The sequence below is a fragment of the Sphaeramia orbicularis genome, chromosome 9 (assembly GCF_902148855.1).
Source record: "Sphaeramia orbicularis chromosome 9, fSphaOr1.1, whole genome shotgun sequence".
Taxonomy (NCBI): domain Eukaryota; kingdom Metazoa; phylum Chordata; class Actinopteri; order Kurtiformes; family Apogonidae; genus Sphaeramia; species Sphaeramia orbicularis.
Genome location: NC_043965.1, coordinates 48,989,572 through 49,010,045, shown reverse-complemented (window position 1 = coordinate 49,010,045; position 20,474 = coordinate 48,989,572). Strand labels below are relative to the sequence as shown.

General features: G+C 38.0%; 1 protein-coding gene across 2 annotated transcripts in view; it reads left to right on the top strand.

The window, feature by feature from the left end:
• arl15a (ADP-ribosylation factor-like 15a) overlaps nt 1-20,474 on the top strand; it is a 200,891-nt gene that overhangs the window by 77,735 nt on the left and 102,682 nt on the right. For both annotated transcript variants that reach the window (XM_030143030.1, XM_030143029.1), the window contains exons 2-3: nt 3,794-3,938; nt 9,034-9,093. In XM_030143030.1, the coding sequence (XP_029998890.1) occupies nt 3,794-3,938; nt 9,034-9,093 (205 nt within the window). The remainder of the gene's footprint in view (nt 1-3,793; nt 3,939-9,033; nt 9,094-20,474) is intronic.

The window sequence follows — 20,474 nt, the reverse complement described above, 5'->3', positions numbered from 1 at the left end:
TCGTGACAAAATTCTGAAGATGCCCGAGTTCCCTCCCGGCTCGTTTGTAAGTCTCCAGCACCTTTAAACTAAATAACTTATCTCAATGTTTCATACATGTGTTAATAGGTCTCAGTAAGTACTTTCACATGACACGTTACAATTTACAGAAATACAATTCTGAGGTAAAAATACTTAAATTACTGCTGCATAACACAGGGCCTCAAAATTGACATTTTTTTCTCACTTTACTCAAATGTACAAAACATGTTCTCATAAGAAACAGATCCTAAATGAAACATAGGGCTTTAACTGTGATGTTAAACTACAACTGTGATCAATATTGGATAAAAATGTTGAAATGATAAGTTTTTATGAACACAAATATGTTGTGACACGGGGACAGCAGTTTGTCACTTTGTTCAGTATCAGAATAAAAGACTTTGCTGGAACTAAAACTCTACAAATATGCTAATGAACTTTTATTGAACATACATATTCCAACTGAAGTGATAAATACAGCTAATAGCAGAGTGTATTTGACTAATAATTGGATTGACCATAACCTTTTTATTTTCTTGTGCTGTTGAATATTTAGTTCCTACAGATTCACAGACTTAAAATATCTCTGATACAAGCAAGAAAAAATATTATTATTATTAAAGTTAATAGTGCACTTACATATTTAGTCCTTTTTAGATTTAAGTTTATATTGATTATATCTTTGTATCTTTTTTCTACAAGTGACACTGAAATTTTGTAAACAGTTACGTAAAATAGAGTTCTTAAGCTAAAAAATGTGCCTATTTGAGAAATGATAGACTGTGAAACTTTAACATTTGACACTGATGTTCACTTTTGCTTGACCTGGCCCTAAAGCTCTGCCAAAGCATCTGTATAAAACCAACCATTACACTAAACTCCAATAATCAACCACATGTAATAATTAACAATCGTGAAAATAATGAAAAATCAAACAGTGTACATTACTCTCACTGTCCTCTGCACCTTAACTGGGTATGAATGTGTGAGTGTGACTTGACTGAATGGGAGGGGGGTGGAGAGGTGTGTGTTTTTGTTACTATTTAATACTATTTAAATATTTTGCATTGTATATTTCCTTTTTTTTTCTGTAAAGCACAGCAGAAGTTTGCTGTGTCTGCTCTGTGTTTACAGTGACAATTAAAGGAATCTGGAATCTTGAAAACTTAGATTACTACACAGTTGTTTGGTTTTGTTGTGCAGGTTAAGGCAGACAGACTGAAGACTTTTTGCTCTGACATAATATAAATAATCATTACAACCAAACTTCATTTGCTCTGAACAACCCATGATGATTTCAAATGAATGTGAGTGGAGCCTGAAACAGAGACAGACCAGTAGATGGGTGCAGATCAAATGTTTTATGTCTCTGTCAGTGGAACTTTGCTCTTTATGTGGCTGATGACTTGCTCAAATAAAAAAATCACATGGAATCTACGTTTTCATATTAATTTAGTTGTGCCAGATGTATTTGTTAATTAGCCTCAGTTTGATGATCAGTTATGCTCAGTCATTTATTATTGAGGTATGTCGTTCCTGATTTGGTTTTCAGTTTAGTTGCTTTATAATTTCTTATAACTAGAAATGGGTCATTTCCAAAATGCTCAGATTTTCAGGTATTTATATCAGATTTTTCAAGCTCCAAGCTAATTTATAAAATCCTTATATAACCTAGGGGTGTGCAATATGACAATATTAGATTGTGAAAGATTAGAACATATCAAAATTGCAACGAAGCACAGAGATCGTGGAATCGTCTCTAATATGATGTAGTCAGAGCCGTAGAGCAGGGGTGTCCAATCCTGGTCCTCGAGGGCTGGTATCCTGCATGTTTTAGATGTATCCCTTTTCCAACACACCTGATTCAAATGATAAGCCTATCATCAAACTCCGCAGAAGCCTGATGACGACCGTCAGGTGTGCTGGAAGAGGGATACACCTAAAACATGCAGGATACCGGCCCTTGAGGACCAGGATTGGACACCCCAGCTGTGGAGTATTCAACAGCTCTGGATGTAATTATGTGCTGACACAGACGCATCACGTCAGTTCATGTCCACGTCACATGGATTTCACAAACGTTGTGTAGTGGGAGTCACGGCTGACAGTGAAATGGACGAGTTGCTTCCTAAAAAGAACTCCACTTCCATCGTATGGAATTGGTTTGGCTTTTCTCAAACGACAAAGCGCAAACAACGATAATTTGCAAAATTCCGAGCCACCTGTTCTGTACGCCAGGAGGATTTCCTCATTGATATTCTGTTCTGTATTTGTTTTTTACTTTTCATGTTTATTGAAAGCTACCTCCAAAACCAAGTGCAGTTTAGTTTGATGTTGTGAGAGTGCACTTAATCAGAGTGTTATTGTTTACATTTTAGTATGTTTGTGTTCTTGGCTCATGTTGGTAAAATTGCACAAACTAGCTAAATTAAAAATCTTCCAGAAGGTTCTTTGGGCTAAATTGCCTGTTTAATTTTTTTTTTTTTCTTTTAGGGCTGTATTTTACATAGGGAAATAGTTTGGTTGCAGTGTTCAAAAACTTGCAAATTAGTCTCAAAGATCAATGTAAAGCAGGGGTCTCAAACATGCGGCCCGGGGGCCAAATGCGGCCCCCCAAAGGTTCCACTCCGGCCCGTGGGATGAATTTGCAAAGTGCAAAAATTCCACAGTCAAGGCTTTCAAACTCATTTTAGTTCAGGTTCCACACACAGACCAATATGATCCCAAGTAAAATAATAACATAAAAACCTCCAAAAAAATAATTACTCCGTATTTTCTTCTTGCTTTGATGTGAGAAAAAGAATATTACATTATGCCTATAAATAACACAAACTTCAATTTTTTTTCTTTGTTTTAGTGCAAAAAAATAACATTAAATTATGGAAATATTTACATTTACAAACTATCCTGTAACAATACAATGTGAATAACCTGAACAAATATGAACAACCTGAAATGTCTAAAGAAAATTAAGCACAAGTTTAACAATTTTCTGCCTGTTGCTAAGTGTTTAGTGTCTTTGTAGATCCGATCCATAATGCACATGCATAAATGATGAGTTGAGGCATAATATTGTTAAACTTGCACTAAATTTTCTTATTTTTTTCATTTAAATTTCAATTTTTTCAGGTTATCCACATTTATTTTTTTGGATAGTTTATAAAAGTAAGTACTTTCAGAATTTAACAGGGTTTTTTTTTGCACTAAAACAAAGAAAAAAAGTTGAAGTTGTCATTATTTATGGGTTATTATGTTATTATTCTACTGGTATGGCCCACTGGAGATCAAATCGGGCTGAATGTGGCCCCTGAAAGAAAATGAGTTTGAGACCCCTGATGTAAAGTATCGTGATAAACTCAAGATTGTGTTTTTATTTTTAAAAAATCGTGATATGATGTTTTTGCCATATCATCCACCCCTAATACAACCCTTGACAAATTGGTAAGCGTCTAAAATATCACACCAGGAAATGTAAAACAGTTTTATTTTTGTTGAAATGAGTTTAAAAAAAAACAAATTGTGGGGCCAGTATCAATTGGAAGGCTGAGGGAAATGCTTGTGGTGTTTTGTTTTTTCTCGCTGGTTTGAATTATGAAACACACAAAAGGAACCCGTGTCAAAGCCAAGGTGTCTGTACTAAATATGTTTGAGTGATGCCCAGCCCTGTGTTTTCTGCACAGTCTACAGACATGTGTTTTCACTTTGGGATTATCTGTGATTTCCTTTCTTAATCACTTCTCATGCTTCGTTGTCTGGTTTTATTTCCTTTCAGTGTTTCCGCGCCCTGTGCTGTAAAGGACCGCCGCCGCCAAGACCAGAGTACGATGTGGTGTGCATCGGCCTGACAGGTGCCGGAAAGACCAGCCTGCTGTCACGCCTCTGCAGCGAAGGCAGCGATGGCATCGTGCCCACCACAGGTACGACCCCATACAGAAACCCAGTTTAATTCAGGTTCCACATTCAGACCAATGTGATCCACAGTGGGTCAGACCAGGAAAATAACAACACAATAACCGAGAAATAATAGTACTTTTATTTTTTCATTTAGTGCAAGAAAGTAAAAGTGCAACAATATTATTCTTTGATTTCTCATTTACACATGTACGTTACAAATTACAGATCACAGTGGATCTACAAATACACAAAACATCTGTATCAGAATACTGGAAGGTCTGGAAGCATCTGTGTGTGTGTGTGTGTATCTGCACAGTTCTGAGAAATTGAGACATTTTTAACTGGCCAATTTGGTACGTACAGTTAAGGAATAGTCCCATCTCCACATTAAATATCTCGGCTGGTTGATAGGACCAATATTTTGGGAGATATTAATTGTTTTGGTATACAATAGCCTTACAATGACGTTGCAGTGCCCATGACAGTTGATGGGAAGTGCAGTACCACGCTGCATGATGGGAAATGAAGTTAAAATCAGGAACGATGCATTTACTGACTTCAGTCTCTAGATATCAGTATTAATATGACCCGTGCTTCCCCACGAGTCAACATGGTAGTTTATTATAATATTGGTACAATTGCACCACCTCTTCACAGATGTCAGGTTGTTCATGGTTGCTTAGATAATTCACCTTTTTTGTAAAAGGATAGTTTATAAATGTCAACATTTTCTTCATGTAATTTCACTTTTTTCACACAAAAACTTGTAGTTGTCATTCTTGATAGTACAGGGTGACACAAAAAAACAGGAACTTTTTAACAATCCAATAAAACCAAGAGTAATGGAAGAAAAATATTTTACTCATAGTAATTGAAACCTTAAAACATGCCATTTAAGAAACAATGATGGAATTTTCATTTTTTTAAAATTACAGGGTGACCCAAAAAAACGGGTATTTTTGAAGTGCGCATTGGCAGACATGAGCAAGTGGCAGCACTGCGAGACAGTGACCTTGAGCAAGTAAACACACCCCCATTTTAGTAACCATTGGCGGCTGTGCGAGAATTGTTCGGTAACCGTGTGATCTCAAGATTCGGTAACGTTCCCTGGCCCCCTAGATCGCCAGATTTGTCCGTTTGTGATTTTTTCTTGTGGGGCTATCTCAAGAGTGTACACGACTCGACCAAGAACTCTGGATGAGTTAAAACAGAGAATTCAGGATGAAATTCACAGTATCCCAGCTGAGATGTTGCAGCGGTCAATGAGGAATCTCAACAGCAGATTTCAAGAATGCATTCGTACAGGAGGACGCCATCCACAGGAAGTAATTTTTAAAAAATGAAAATTCCATCATTGTTTCTGAAATGGCATGTTTTAAGGTTTCAATTACTATGAATAAAATATTTTTCTTCCATCACTCGTGTTTTTTTTTGTGTCACCCTGTATTTTACAGGTCTGTGTGTGCCCCCTGATCTAAAATGAGTTTGATGTCCATGATTGTTAATATCTTTAATGTAATTTTTGCATTTGGGTGCTTCTATGAAACTGGTTTTTGTTTTGGTATCAGATTTTTAGACCCAAAAATAAAAATAAAATTTAGACATATTTGCCCTCAGGATGTACGTAATGATGACCTCAGATAAATGCAAAAAAATTATACTCGTGCTCTGAGCCATTCTAAAATTAATGGATTTTTAATAAAATACTGGGGCCAAAATTAGGACCAAAATAGTGACCTAGTGCATTTGATCTGGAACACATGGCTTGAAATGGTCTTATATAGCGCTATAAATAAAGACACTGTGTTAAATTTGATGATCCTAGTGGTTTTTCTAATCCAGACATAGGGGTTTTTCATGAATCTCAGTCTCATTCCCGGTTTCGTGTGTAACCCATCGTGTCCACTTGTGTTACATGCAGAACCTGCCCATTTAAACACAAACAAATTGTGAATTATTTTGCAACAGCGGCCATTTTGGTAAAACACCCTGCTTTGCATAATTGGCTCAAATCCCAAAATGTACCTGTGAGAAAATAAAAATATATATTAAAAAAAAATAGTAGCACGTAATTTTCGTGTCCTTTTCACCGTGTTACATACAGATTTTTGTATTAGATATTTGTAAAATAATATATAAATGTGTTTTATCTAAAAAATAGTTTCTCTTTTATCTCAGTAAATATTTATTTTTAAAATAGTGAAGTGCTTTCAAACTTGCTTCATAACATTAGTCTACATCTAGTTTGAATTTGAAACCCCCCATGTCCTCTTTTTAGGGACCACTTGTATAAAAGAACCCATTTCACAAATTCATCCCATGGGCCAGATCAGACCCTGTGGTGGGTGGGTTTTGGCCCGTGGTCTGTATGTTTGACGCCCCTGCCCTAGTGGCGCATTTTCTGAAGTTAAAAAAAAAAAAGCACTTCAACACAAAATCACCCCATCTTCTAACACTCTCATATGTTACAGAAAGCATTCCAAGCTCCTGAAAAGCTCCCCATCCTACAGGAACATGTTGTTCTCTGGATTAAAATCCCAAATAGGGGATATCATTGAGGTATTCCAGCTCTCCAATAGGGGGAAGCATGTCTTTAGTATGTCTTCCAGAGTCTCAGCGCTCATGCCAGTAATGCTGTGCTGTATCTCTCCAGCCAGTACTCAGCTTCTTTCTTCTGGTCAAGTGGGAGCCTGGTGTTAAGTATGTCCAGGAGAGGAGGCTTTAGGGCCAGAACATCACTCTCTCCTGGTAGTCAATGCTCTGCTTTCCATTTACGCAATACTATTCCTCACAGGCACAGACATTCCTCTTCCCTCCCCTGGCTTTGTCAGCGCTGAACTGTTGCAGAAGTCCCGTTTTAGATGCAGTCATTGTGCACTTTAACGACTGGAAGCTAAATATAAAGTAATTCCCCGGTGTGCTGCTTGTAACTGTTAGTACGTGTGTGTGTGTGTGTGTGTGTGTGTGTGTGTGTGTGTGTGTGTGTGTGGGGTGAATATGTGTCTGCGCCTGCTGCTGAGGGGGGCCTTAATAGTTCAAATATGTTGATTACTTACCTTATATTCTTAGTGATCTTCCCTGAAATGAGATTTAGCTGTCAACACCGTTCCCGCCTGCCAACATCCACGGAGAAAAGATCACGAAGGATAAGGGGGAAGCCCCTCGAGCCCCCCCCCCACCCCCCCACCCCCCAGCCTCTTACCTCATGATTCTGCACTGTAGTAACATCCTTAAAGACCATATTCAGCACATGCGTCCGATGTTTAGAAAATGAGAATTGGTCGTCTGCCCTGTCTCTCCTTCTGTTTGTCAGTGTTACCAAGACCCAAATTCCCACTAAGACAATTTAGCATCATTTCAACAGCATAACATTTTTTTTCAGTGGCTTTTTCCTTTGCATTTTCCCACCGTATTCAACCTCAGAATCAAACCACATAATGTATGGTATCACTTTAGACATTAGCTTTATCCTCCCCTGACTCCAGCATAGAACAAAATACTTCTTCTGTTTGGTGTTGCTTGTTTTTCTGTTTAGCTAAGCCGGACCACACAAAGTGTTCTCTTGTTTCTTTTCTTTTTTCTTTTTTTTTTTTTTTTTTAAACAACCCAAATGTGTTGTCAATCCTCTTTTGTGTTCACCAGCTGTTTAGTTTGGAAAAGGTACATTAAATATCCCAGGGAAACTAAATGATTAAATAGATTATATGAAGTCCAGCTTTTTACTATTAAAATATTCCCACTATTGACACAATTCTGGTCAACATTCGAAGGTGACATTAGAGGTGATCACTGCATCCTTTCACACATGTACACACACCTCTGTGTGTGCATCACATGTGACACTGTAGTCACACAGTTAGACATCGTTAAATCTGGACAAGAGCATCACATCATATCTAACCCTAATCCTTAAAATGATGCTTGACACTAAAATGTGTTTTTAAAGTGCATATAAATATTGTAGTTCATATTAAAAGCAGTTTATTATGCAAATCTGATTGTGTGTGAGGTGACCAAAAAAGTGTATGTGAATGGTTTGTATGGATGTTTTGTGTTATTGTAAAAATATACAGAAAAAAAGTGTGTTAACAAAGCAAAGGAAGAAGATTAATTTAATTATTAGTTTGTAAAAAGGGGTGGGAGTTAGGGATGTAATGATATGAAAATTTCATATCACGGTTATTGTGACCAAAATTATTATGGTTATCATTATTATCATGGTGTTGTTGAAATTGTGCCCAAAATGTTCAAAAAGTACTGATGCACACACTGAAATAATTTAACCAAGTTGTATTTTGGGGAAAAAAAAAAAAAAAATTGGCACAATGTACCTTCTATTGGCAGACAAATTCAAATATTAACCCTTAGTGGTCTGAGCCTATTTTGGCTGTTTTTCAGTCCTTTTGATTTTGCCTTTATATACTATATAAACAAATATTTACTATACCCATGTTTGGTATCTTTTTTTTCAGCACAACTTCATCTATATTATCTGCCTATTTTTTTTTTTTTTCACTTTAACCTACTATAAAAACATAAAAGGCCAAAAAACACAAAAATATATAAAATCCGATTTGAAAAATGTATATAATTTATTGCATAAACAACACAAAGATGCTTAACAAACCTTTTCAAAGACATTAAAAGTGAATATTGGTTCCAAATATTAGGTATATACAATTAAAATTGTAATAAATTAAAACTATACTCAAATATTTGACATAAAAGCAGATGTTTACATAGGGATTTTTCCCCTAAAAGTGCAGTAATCAAACACGGTTATCATGATAATTAGAATTTAAACAGTAATACTAACCGTCTGCAATTTTACCGTGGTTTATCGTTATACCGGTAATCGTTACATCCCTAGTGGGAGTCAATAAGTTAGAGTCTTCCCACTCCTTTTCAAGCACAGAAAAATTTTGTTTGACCATGTTGTATGGTTCTTTTTTATCTGATGATTTTATGTGCTTGAAATAAAACTACACTAACTACCTCACTAACTGAATGTAAGATTAACGTAAGGAGCACTACAACACAAATGCTACTTATACACACTATATAAACACTATACGTGTTTTGTCAAAACGTTTATAAATTCTCATGTTTTTCCCTCAGGTTTCAGCATTAAAGCAGTGCCATTTCCAAACGCCATCTTGAATGTAAAGGAGCTTGGAGGTAAGAAATGAAAATAATTCTCTTTTGCTCAATCCAGTCGCCACAGTTCAATGTTTCCAATGTTTATTTCTGCAAACCATGGTTATATGCACTGACCGACCAAAAAGTCACACAGTAGTTTGTTAGACCACGTTCAGGTTTGATTAAAGGACACATCCTCCACGGCGTTGTTTTTTATTATGTGATGTTACAATAAATGTCACAATATTTATTTCCATCCATAGTTGCATTGATTTTTCATCAAGATCTTGTAATGACTTTTGGAGTCAGACTGATGTCGTCTCTTCTTAATGGTTTTCAGTTCTGAAAATGATGTCTCTCTGCTCCTGAACCACTTTTTTATGATTCAAACCTGAAAGAACAAATGAAACAAAATCCACTGACGTTCAGACCTGGTCACTCTTGCGATTTTTTTAAAACCCTGCGATATATATTGCGATATGAAAAAAATACTCTGGAGGATGTAACAGCTGTGTGGTGCCGACGTAAATGGTCAAACTACCACGTGTTTCAGTATCATCCTTTTTGTAGCTGAAAAAATTCCAGATAACTGGTGTTGCTTTTCTTTTTGGCACCAAGTCTTCATTTACAGTGATTTTCTCTTGTTCGTTGCACATTTTTCAATATTGTTACCAGCGACTCACTTCAAACTGATGAAGAACGATTGTGATTGGTGGATCACTGCGTGCAGTGTGTGTTAGGTACCCTTGAAAGTAGATGAGAACACACTGAGTTTATTTTAGGGATGTAAACAATTAATCGACTAACGATTAATTGTCGATAAGAATTTCTGCGATTAAATTATTGTCGGTTAATTGCCCTTATCTACATGTCCACACCTGTCCGAAGGCTGCAGATTTGTCCGCGCTGCAACGCTGCGGCTGGGATCACCGGTCTTCAAACTGGATCATGGCATTGATGAGTTAGAATGGCGTTAGGGACATGATGGAGCCAAACACAGACCGGCCGTCTGTTTGTAGGAGCGGTGCACCCCCGAATAAATACGCCACAAATGCGGGGTCGGTATCGGAGCGTTTTTCCTGGAGCATGGTCTAGTCCACGGTCAGTGAGACACAAGTTGAAAACATCCTCCAGGCTCCTGATTCGGGCCACTGGTATGTCAAGCATTTGCGAAGCTTCAGGAGGTGGGGAAAAGATAAATGAGCGAAAAGTTTCACTTTCACTTCTGCGGGGGCACGGACTGCACCGTACCCCCATAGTATTAGAAGTAGCACGGAAAGTGACGCACGCACGTTTACCAACCAACACGCACGCATCCCCCGGCCATACTGCGCGCATGTGAGTACACCCCCTCAGGAAAAACACGCGCGTGCACCCACCCACGCACCAACGAAACACACGCATGTGCACCCCCCCATTACAGACCGCCACATCAACAGATGAATTCCACAGGAAACACTGACTGTATCCAATGGTTCAATAAATCAGTCATTAAGGAATATGACATGCTTTTTTCATGAAGTGTATAAACAATATTCGCTTTTGTTCTTATAGACTGTACTGAAAAAGAAATTCAGGTTCTCAGGAAAATCGCCGCTTATCAATTAATCGTTAATTGATCGATAAGGGCAACCAACTAATGATTAATGAATTAATCGATAATTTGCATCCCTAGTTCATTTGCTTCCTACATTGCAGGACCTGCGATGTGACTTTTGCGCACACGTACATCATGACGTCAATGCTCAAACAATATATTGTGCAGCTCTAACCCGAACCACCTGAACCAGCCCCAGGTCATAACACTGCCCCCACATGCTTGTACTGTGGACACTAGGCATGATGGGTAATCACTTCATCCACCTCTCTTCTCACCCTGATGCATCCATTCCTCTGGACCAGGGTCAGTCTGGACTCATCAGACCACATGACTGAAGCATTAATCGCTGCAGTAATAATCCAATGGAAGCATCTGAACTATGAACTATGTACTCAGTTAAATCCAGGTAGGGATTTTTTCTTCATGGTCTGAACTGTTTCATATGATTATTGTGTTTTAACCATTCAAAGCTCTTCTGTGTCAGTCTGTTACAGAAATTATATCAATATCTGGACTTAATGATGTTTATGTTTAGGAACTGGCATCTCTGAGGTAAAGATACCAGGGGACAGTTTAATACTGAAAATGTCAGCAAAAATAGGTCTATTGAACATGCCTCACTTGTTGCGCTTCCATCCAGCTGCTTTTATTCACATTTTCAATTTGATAAAGTTTTTACTCTCGGGAGAGGTTGAAAAGGTGGTGCAAGAACAGTGAAGACAGATTTGGAAAATAGCTCTGTGTTTGTGCATATGTGGACCAATAAGGAGTTCCCTGATTTAACTCAAACACAAATGTCATTTTAAATGAGAAACAGCAATGAAATGTCATCAAGCAGAGGGTTTGACGAACACTGGTCAATCCCAAGAAGCCAACTGGGGCCACCTTATATGATCTGAACCAGTGGTGCGGTTTGGAGGGTCAAGGCTAAAGCTAGCGTCAGGTTTCTGTTTTTACAGCAGACTTTCATCTGTGAGCTCCTTCATTCACAGCTCACATAATGTCCAAACGTCTAATGTAACCAACCCATGATCTTTTCCTAACACTAACCAAAGGCCGTTTCTTACCTGAACATAAAGGGGACAGATCAAGCAGTGACACAGGGACACATTTTCTGTTCAGTAGTCTCTGTGTTTAAACTAAATAACTTTATCTCCATGTTTCATACATGTATGAATAAGTCTCAGTAAGTACTTTCATATGACACATGTTACAATTCACAGAAATAAAATTTTGGGGTAAAAATACTTAAATTACTGCTGCGTGACACAGGGACTCAAAATGAACATAATTTAATTTTTTCACTTTATGCAAAAGTACAAAACATGCTGTTCCCATAAGAAATTGATCCTAAATGAAACATAGGGCTTTAGCTATGATGTTAAACTACATTTGTGATCAATATTGGATAAAAATGTTTTTATAAACACAAATATGTTGTGACACGGGGACAGCAGTTTGTTACTTAAACTGAAACACTACAAATATGCTAATAAACTTTTATTTAACATACATATTACAGCTGAAGTGATATATACAGCTAATAGTCATATTTGACAAATAACTGGATAATAATAATAATGATAATAATAATAATAATAATAATAATAATAATAATAATAATAATAATAATTATTATTATTATTATTATTATTATTATTATTATTATTATTATTATAATAATGGATTAGATTTCTATAGCACTTTTCAACGCACCGAAAGCACTTTACATTATTGATCCACTAGTCATTCGCTCATACATTCTCACTCTGGTGGTGGTAAACTGCATCTGTATCCACAGCTGTCCTGGGGCAGTCTGATGGAAGCGTGGCTGCCAATACGTGCCAAACGGCACCCCCAACCACCAAACATTCATACACATTCATACACCAGTGTGGGTAACACAGGTGGGTGAAGTGTCTTGCCCAAGGACACAGTGGCACATGACAAGGATTCGAATGCGGGATTCAAACCGCCAACCCTTTGGTTACTGGACGACCCACTCTACCTCCTGAGCCGTGGATTGTACATAACCATTCTATATTCTTGTACTGTTGAATAATTAGTTCCTACAGATTCACAGACTTAAAATGTCACTGATACAAGCAAGAAAAAGTATTATTATTAAAGTTAATAGTTCATTTACATATATGTCAGAATTATAACTTTACATAATAATAATAATAATAATAATAATAATAATAAGGTGTATCTTTTTTTCTCTAAGTGATACTGAAACTTTTCAAACAGTTCCATAAAATGTGAAAAATGACTGCTTGTGAAACTTGAATTTTTGAGACTGATGTTCACTTTCACTTGATCTGGTCCCAAGACTTATGGGGGCGTGGATGGGACCTCCAGTCTTTGGTTGGAAGTCTTGGGTTTTGTAAATCCCCTTCCAGCCCATTCGACCTCCTATGTATTTGCAGAGGTGTTGACTAGGACAAAATACTTGAAGATAACTTGTATCCATGGTTTCCAGAAATGACAGCAGTTTTTCTGGCAGTTAGCTTGGTTTGGCTTACATCAACCTCACAGTCTGAATGAGTGGGCCTGTGTGTGGTGGGTGAAATGCGCTTCCAACCGGATGTAAACAAGTTCATTAGATACAACCAAAAAACATGAAGCCTTGTGAATGCGATGTTTAACTGTAAACAGTGTCAAAACAGCAAACACGCTACATTATTCACCGTCATTTGAGCACAAGCCCATAACAGCATCTGAAAGGTTCCAAAACTCGTTCCGATATCTCCATCTTATCGTTCAAAATGGAACACTTCTACTGCTTGAACATGTTGTTTTTACCTTCATGTGGACAGACGTCACACCTGTTAGTGTTTTGTGAAGTGGCTGCACCGGTATTCCTGGAAATGCTCAGCAGTCGAGGAAGCCGTCTAATAAGCACAGATGAGATGTTGAGGCGGAGACACAAACAGTACGAACGCAACGCTCGTCATCCAGTTCTTAAAGGAAGTCTGGAGACACATGTATTAACACTATCCTATCATGTTTGGATTTGTTTTGTGTTTTTTTTTTTTTTTTTGAGTGCTACCATAATTTATGTGAGGCACATGACAGGTGCAGTGCATATTTTGAAGCCTCACCCAACCTCCCTCCCAAAAAGACGAAAAACATACTCTGACAGACACACACACACACCAACACATACACAGAGAGGCACCGGGGGACCACCAACGAGGGTGCTACCAAATTTGGACAGAGCGCATTGGAAGCTTTTCAAAAGAGGTTTTTCTGAATTGGGTCAAAGGCCGTCTGGTGGGACATTATTGTGGTTGGAAAAACACTGGTCCCACGGATGACACGTTTGATTTAGGGAAGTTAGTATATGCTGCCACCACTGCAAAGGATGATGAAATCTGCTCCCTTTTCTCTCCGCCCCCCTGCCTGGACCCTTAGCCCCCAGCTCCTATTCTTGTAAATACACAGTAAAAGAATTTGAGCGATTTATGGTGCCGTCCGTTATGGATGGGTTACAGAGGATAAAAACAAGCACATGATGTTTTGACGCCTCTAGTGACTACTTTTATTTAGTGTGTAGTATCACATTTAGGTGAAACCCTTCTGTTTGGCTGTAGACACATAGTGTTGTAATTTCTAATGTATGTGACGTAAATGCAGGGTCTGGAGAGTTGATTGTGTTGCATAATAGACAGGTTTTATAATGAGCCCATCAGATAGCTTAGTCACTTACTCAACACTTTGCATTTCCTCCAGTATTGTTTTTTTTTTTTCTTCTCTCCCAAACGCTTTAAAACAACCAAACACGTCCGGCTTCGTTTTGTTATTTTGCATTGCATCAGTGATGCAGAAAAACGATACAAGATGTGACGCACGCACACCAGTATTCCTGACCCCAAAAACTTGTTTTACACAATACCTTTGTGGCTTGTTTTCCTCACTCAACCTTGAGTAAAGCAAGAGAGGAAGTGCTTGTTGAGAAACGTAAAGGAGTGAAGCACTTCACCTATATTTTCCCCCTCTCCCAACGGACATGCCACTGACTGTCAGTGATGTATTTTCCGTTCCTCAGTAAATGTAAGGACAGTTTATGTGCATGTAACACTAATAATAATTAAATTCAAATATAAAAACTGAACAGTTCTGTGTTATTATGGAGGAGTATTGGCACCAGTATTAGAGTATTAAAAAGAAAATAAATTCATATTTGGGGGGAAAAAAGTCACAGTATTATGAGAATGAAGTCATAATATTAGGAAGAAAAAGTTCAGCAAGATTTAAGTGGTCATTTTATCATACAGAATTTCTTAATAGAAATTCTGAAATGATGTGGTGTTTGGTTCAACTGAGAATTTTAACTCCAAATATTCAGACATTTCAGACCTGCCTTTTTCTTCTTTTCATGATAGAAATAGGACTTTTCTTGTAATATAATAACTTTTTTTTCCTTTTTAATCATGACCAGGGCTGGGGGATATGGAAAAAAATTATATGATAATTTTTGTCATATCAGATGATATCGATATGTATCACGATATAAGTCAAATCACCATTTATGTCCAGCTTAAATTTTCTGTTACTCATAAGTTAGTTGTGAAGACATCAGAAGGTTATTTTTTGATTTAAACCTGATTTATTTTCTATTCGAGGTTGAACATGACAGATGTGCTGAAGAACATTGTACAACTGTTTCACATAAATAAAACAGGTACATATAGGGCTGTGCAATTAATCGAAATTCAATTACGATTTCGATTATTACACGCAACGATTACAAAAATTATGTAATCGAGAAAAAACGATTATTAATTTTGAGTCGTTTTAATTCACGCGCACGCAAGCTACCATGAGCTGCTCTGCCCCGCCCCCCTCTAAGCTACTGCTGCCAGCTAGTCAGCAGGTCCACCCCAAGAGGAAAGTTGGACCTAGCGGTCTGGAAAAATAGCAGGAGAATCCCAGCAGAAGTGCTTGGTAAACAAAAAAGGCAAGTCCAATTCAATTGTATGGAATCACTTTGGGTTTGATGAAGAAGACGAAGAGCAAAAACACATCACGTGCAAAAAGTGTTTCGTAGTTGTGTCCGCACCGACTGGTAACACAACAAACCTTTTTAACCATCTAAAGTTTAACCACCGCCACCGTTATCATAATCTTATGAAAAACTAAAGCACATAAAAACAACTCCGTCTACAACTTCGTCCACAATGCAATCTTCAGTCTCCGAATGTCTTTATGCTGCAACTCCCGTATTAACCTAACCTAACCCGTATAACCCTAACGTGCGTATTCTAGATGGCTGATGTATACAGAAGGCCTTAACTGAAACCTTACAGCACGTCACGGAGTTTACTATGTTTCATACTACATTGAACATACTTAAATTTATAATTTGCACTTTACGTGAGTTTTTTTTTTTTTTTTTTAATTGCTACAGTTCTATGGCAAGTCTGTAGCAGTTTAATTACAGTGCACTATTTGTTTACAAAAGGGAACATACTTGAATTTACAGTACACTTATTTGCATTCAAAGATTTTTTTGTTTCGTACAAAAGTGAACATACTTTGTTTTAGTGGTTAAAAGCTTTATTTATGTTTAAGGAGTATATTTTACATTCTTTTGCAAGAAAAAAATAAACAACTTTAAGGTTAACAAATAATCATTTTTAATAATCGTGATTTCAATTATTGCTAAAATAATCGTGATTATTTTTTTTTCTATAATCGAGCAGCCCTAGGTACATATATTTAAAACTAAACTAAAAGTCTGACCAGCAGGAAAAAGCTTTCAAGTTTTAAAAGAGAACACAAACAAAACAGACCATCTTCACCGAACAATACCGGGGGTATGTACGTGGGGGTGCATTCCTCAACTGCCATAACTGCCGTAAACCGAAAGTGAAACTTAACATTCTTTGAACGTCCGAACTCCCAGCTTCTGTGCCTCTGTTGTATGCTGGAACTGAAACAGTTCTCACCCTACTTTTCAGTAACCCAGTTGCCCAAGTTCACAGTCACATTTTCTCCCGAGAGAAAACTCATTACCTCCGTCTGCAGCCCAAACATCCGTGTGTATGCTGCAGCTGCTCTTCCTGCCTGTGCTGTGTGCGTCAACCTAACTTGACGTGGCTCTAGCGTGATTGGTTCAGTGCGGTGCTACTTAATTATGATTGGCCGTTCTTATGTCTGTCAAAACATGGACAAATGAATTCTATCAAGCATGTCTCATATTTCTATCGCAGAAAATTTATTTTTGGGGGGGGGGGTCTCTGCTGAAATCTCGCTCACTCATGTCAGTGATGCAAAGTCAGAAATGCCCATTTCTTCTAAACTGCCCCTCTTCTGATCCATTTCTTTTATTAAATTTCTCTGCAGAATTGATTTAATTCTACTCCATAAATGTCATTGCCTGTAGTGTATCCAATGGTACAAGAAACCAATCATTAAGGAATATGACAAGCTTTTTTCATGAAGTATATAAACAATGTTTAGCTTTTATTCTTATAGACCCTATTGTAAGAGAAATTCAGATTCTCAGGAAAATCGCCACTTATCAGTTAATCGTTAATTGATCGATAAGGTCAACCAACTAATGATGGATTAATCGATAATTTGCATCCCTAATTTGGACTTCATGAGACATCCATCATTTTAGTCGATGTCAGTATCAGTGGTTTGTCATCAGTTACCCATCAAAAACATGTCCTCTTTAACATCTAATAAAACATGTGACTATGCAATGAGGATGAAATGACATAATGTGAGTATGTCACTAATCATTCTGTGAATGAAACTCACCTGTAAACAATTCCCGTCAAGTTCGTGAGAATCACCCATACAATAGTTAGAACCAAATTAAAACCTTCCCCCAAGCGCTCAAAGATTTGTCCATTTCTTATTTTATCCTTGATTTTCATGGCAGGAGTTTGATTATTGCACAACTCATTTCATCTGGGAAACAACAGTAGTTTGACTGAAACAGAGAAAAGAGGGAACACAGGAAAACCAGCAAGTGTTGAAGCTGACACTGAATCAAATGTTGAATTTCCAAACCTTCATTTATGAAGTTCATACACCTCAGGAGTCCCTTCTCCTGCTTGTCATTAAACGAGTCATGGACCTCTATGAGTTTACTGTCGATTACTCACAACTGTAACTGCTAAGCCTGGGTATGCGCTTTTAACCAGAGCCAGATCACAAGAACAAGCTGACCCTCAAACAGAAACCAGCACAAAGCAGCTTGTGTGCAGGAAATCCTGACGCATGACGCACAGAGTGATAAATTCTATTCATCAGCCTATATGTTTGTCTCACTCATGCATTTGTCCTCTAAGTCCCTGCTGTCTTGTTTTCATTTGTTCTCTGCTCTCTTGTGCCTTTTTCATCCTTTCCTTCCTGTTGTGCATTACTTCCCTCCACTGTCGGTACCGGATCGTGTTACTGTGCGTATTATCACCGTCCCTCTTTGAGCCTGTCTTTCAACCTTCACTTCCTTCTGCTATAAGCTCTGGCTGTGTATTGATTGGATTCTGTTGTCTAGGCTAATGAAATACAACCTCACCCTCTGCATCAGACAAAACCCACCTGTGCCATTATTCCATCGGTTTTGATTTATACATTTTATGCTCATGTGTCTGAAACCTACAGTCAGTTCTCTGCAGTGCCACATCCCATTCTTTTGAGTCCAGTTTCTCAAGAACACCTTGAGTGAGTTTCTTCAAATTCAGCACAAATGTTTATTTAGGTTAGGCTGTAAGACTGCAGGCAAATTTGGCCCAAATCCTTTTTTTTGCCCATATGTGACCTGTATCTGATCTGTTAAAGACAGTTTGAACAGCACAAATCTGATTTTTTCCAAACCAACCCAAGCCCCTTTCATATGTGGGCCTGAATCCGATACGTATCTGATATTTTTATCTGATATTTTACAATGCGACTTCAGTCTGAATGGCCAGGTCGCATTTATTCCAACTTTATGTCATTGAAATGCGACAAATGTTGGAATTCTGCGTCCCAGGATGAGGAGTGGCAGGAAAAACATACTTCCTTCCATAAGCACAGTGTGTGACTGCGTGGTCACTTGTTACATTCTGTTGGGTTTCTGTAAATTGGCTTAGAGTCTGGTTTGGACCAACTCTATATATAAAGTGTCAAGAGATAACTTTTTTTGTGATCTGGCGCTATATAAATAAAATTTGATTGATTGAGTGATTTAATTGGTTTTCCCCTGTAAGTCGCTTTGGAAAAAAGCGTCTGCCAAATGCATAAACATAAACATACATCAGGACCTGTTTTGTGCATGCGGATCACTTCAGGGTCGCATTCTATTCATACTCAAAACATAGAAGTTGCATTTAATGTGTAATATGAACGAGCACACAAAAAAATCAGATTTCACCAAAAAATTCAAATTAAGACCTGTTGTGTGAACGTAGCCTTAGACTCAAAGATGAACTGGTCAGAATTTGGTGATTGATCAGAGCTGAAGGGCCACTGCAACCTCACAAAACAGTGTAAATGTATGCAAATATAAGCCTGACTGTGGCAAATGTGGATTCATAATGACTATAACAAAGCTGAAGCTCACACAAGAGAATCCAGAATTATCCAGACTGACGTCATGTAGGATCAAAACAACTTCCACAAGTGAAAACAGTACGTTGTAGGGTTTATGTTGTGTGTGAATGCAGTAACACAGTTACTGTTTTATTCATCGTCATAAGAATCACCGAGAGCCATTTGTTATGTTCACTTGGTGTATAATTAATGTCCTGTGAATCTGTGCATTTTTAAAGGGAAAAGACATGATGACATTACATATGTGTGTACTGGCCTGTTTTCCTGAAAAATTAAATGGTTGGGTTTGAAGTCTTTAAAATGATTTATAACTTCATGACCATGAGAAGATGATGGTCTAAATCATGGAATCACTGGGGTTACACCAAAATACACATCTGCAATGAAAACAAGCTGTTGTGTGAATGCATGGGCTCATGCTTGGTTTTTCATTCACTTTTATGCTTCACGGATAACAGCACCTCTACAGTTATAGCAGCTGTACGGAACTAAACCACACATACAGCTGCATCTCAAACGGTTAGAGTTAGAGCTGCAATTATCTGTTATTTGGTAATCAAGTAATCTATCCATTTATTTTATTCAATTCAAGTGAACCAGCTGAAAGAACAACCACAAAAAGTGTATGGAGAGAGAGAGAGAGAGAGAGAGAGGGAAAGAGAGAGAGAGAGGAGATGAACATGATCCACGTTGATTACAGTCTAGTGGGAGTTTTCCAGTCGGTGGTTGTTTGGTGCTGTGTCATCTACTGGTGTTGGTCCACTGGGTTTCATCAAGTCTGAGGTCGACACATCTGCTGTTTTCTGATGACTGGATTTCTGAACTTTTCTGAACACCTGCCAACACCACCAAAACTACTCAGACCTGTTTATGTGCCCATGGTTTTGGAGTTGCCAGGCCAACCCCCTCACCTGACCCAACCCCATAGACAATCTATGAGGAAGAAGAGACCCCAACCAAACAGATGAGTGGAAGGCTGCTGTCAAAGCTTCCATATCACCTCAGCACCACCTCACCATACCACAAGTACCCAACCAAGTACTGAGGACATAAATGAATGCACGATCTGTGTGGACTTTGCATGCTCTTAGTGGGTTCTTTTCGGATGGGTTCTGTCTGGATGAGTTCTGTCTGGGTGGGTTCTGTCTGGGTGCTCTGGCTTCCTCCCACTGTCCAAACACATGCATCTTAACAGGGTAACTGGTCTAATCTAAATCGCCCTCAGGTCCATACTGAGATGTTTTGAGATGCACCTTTTAATGTTCGA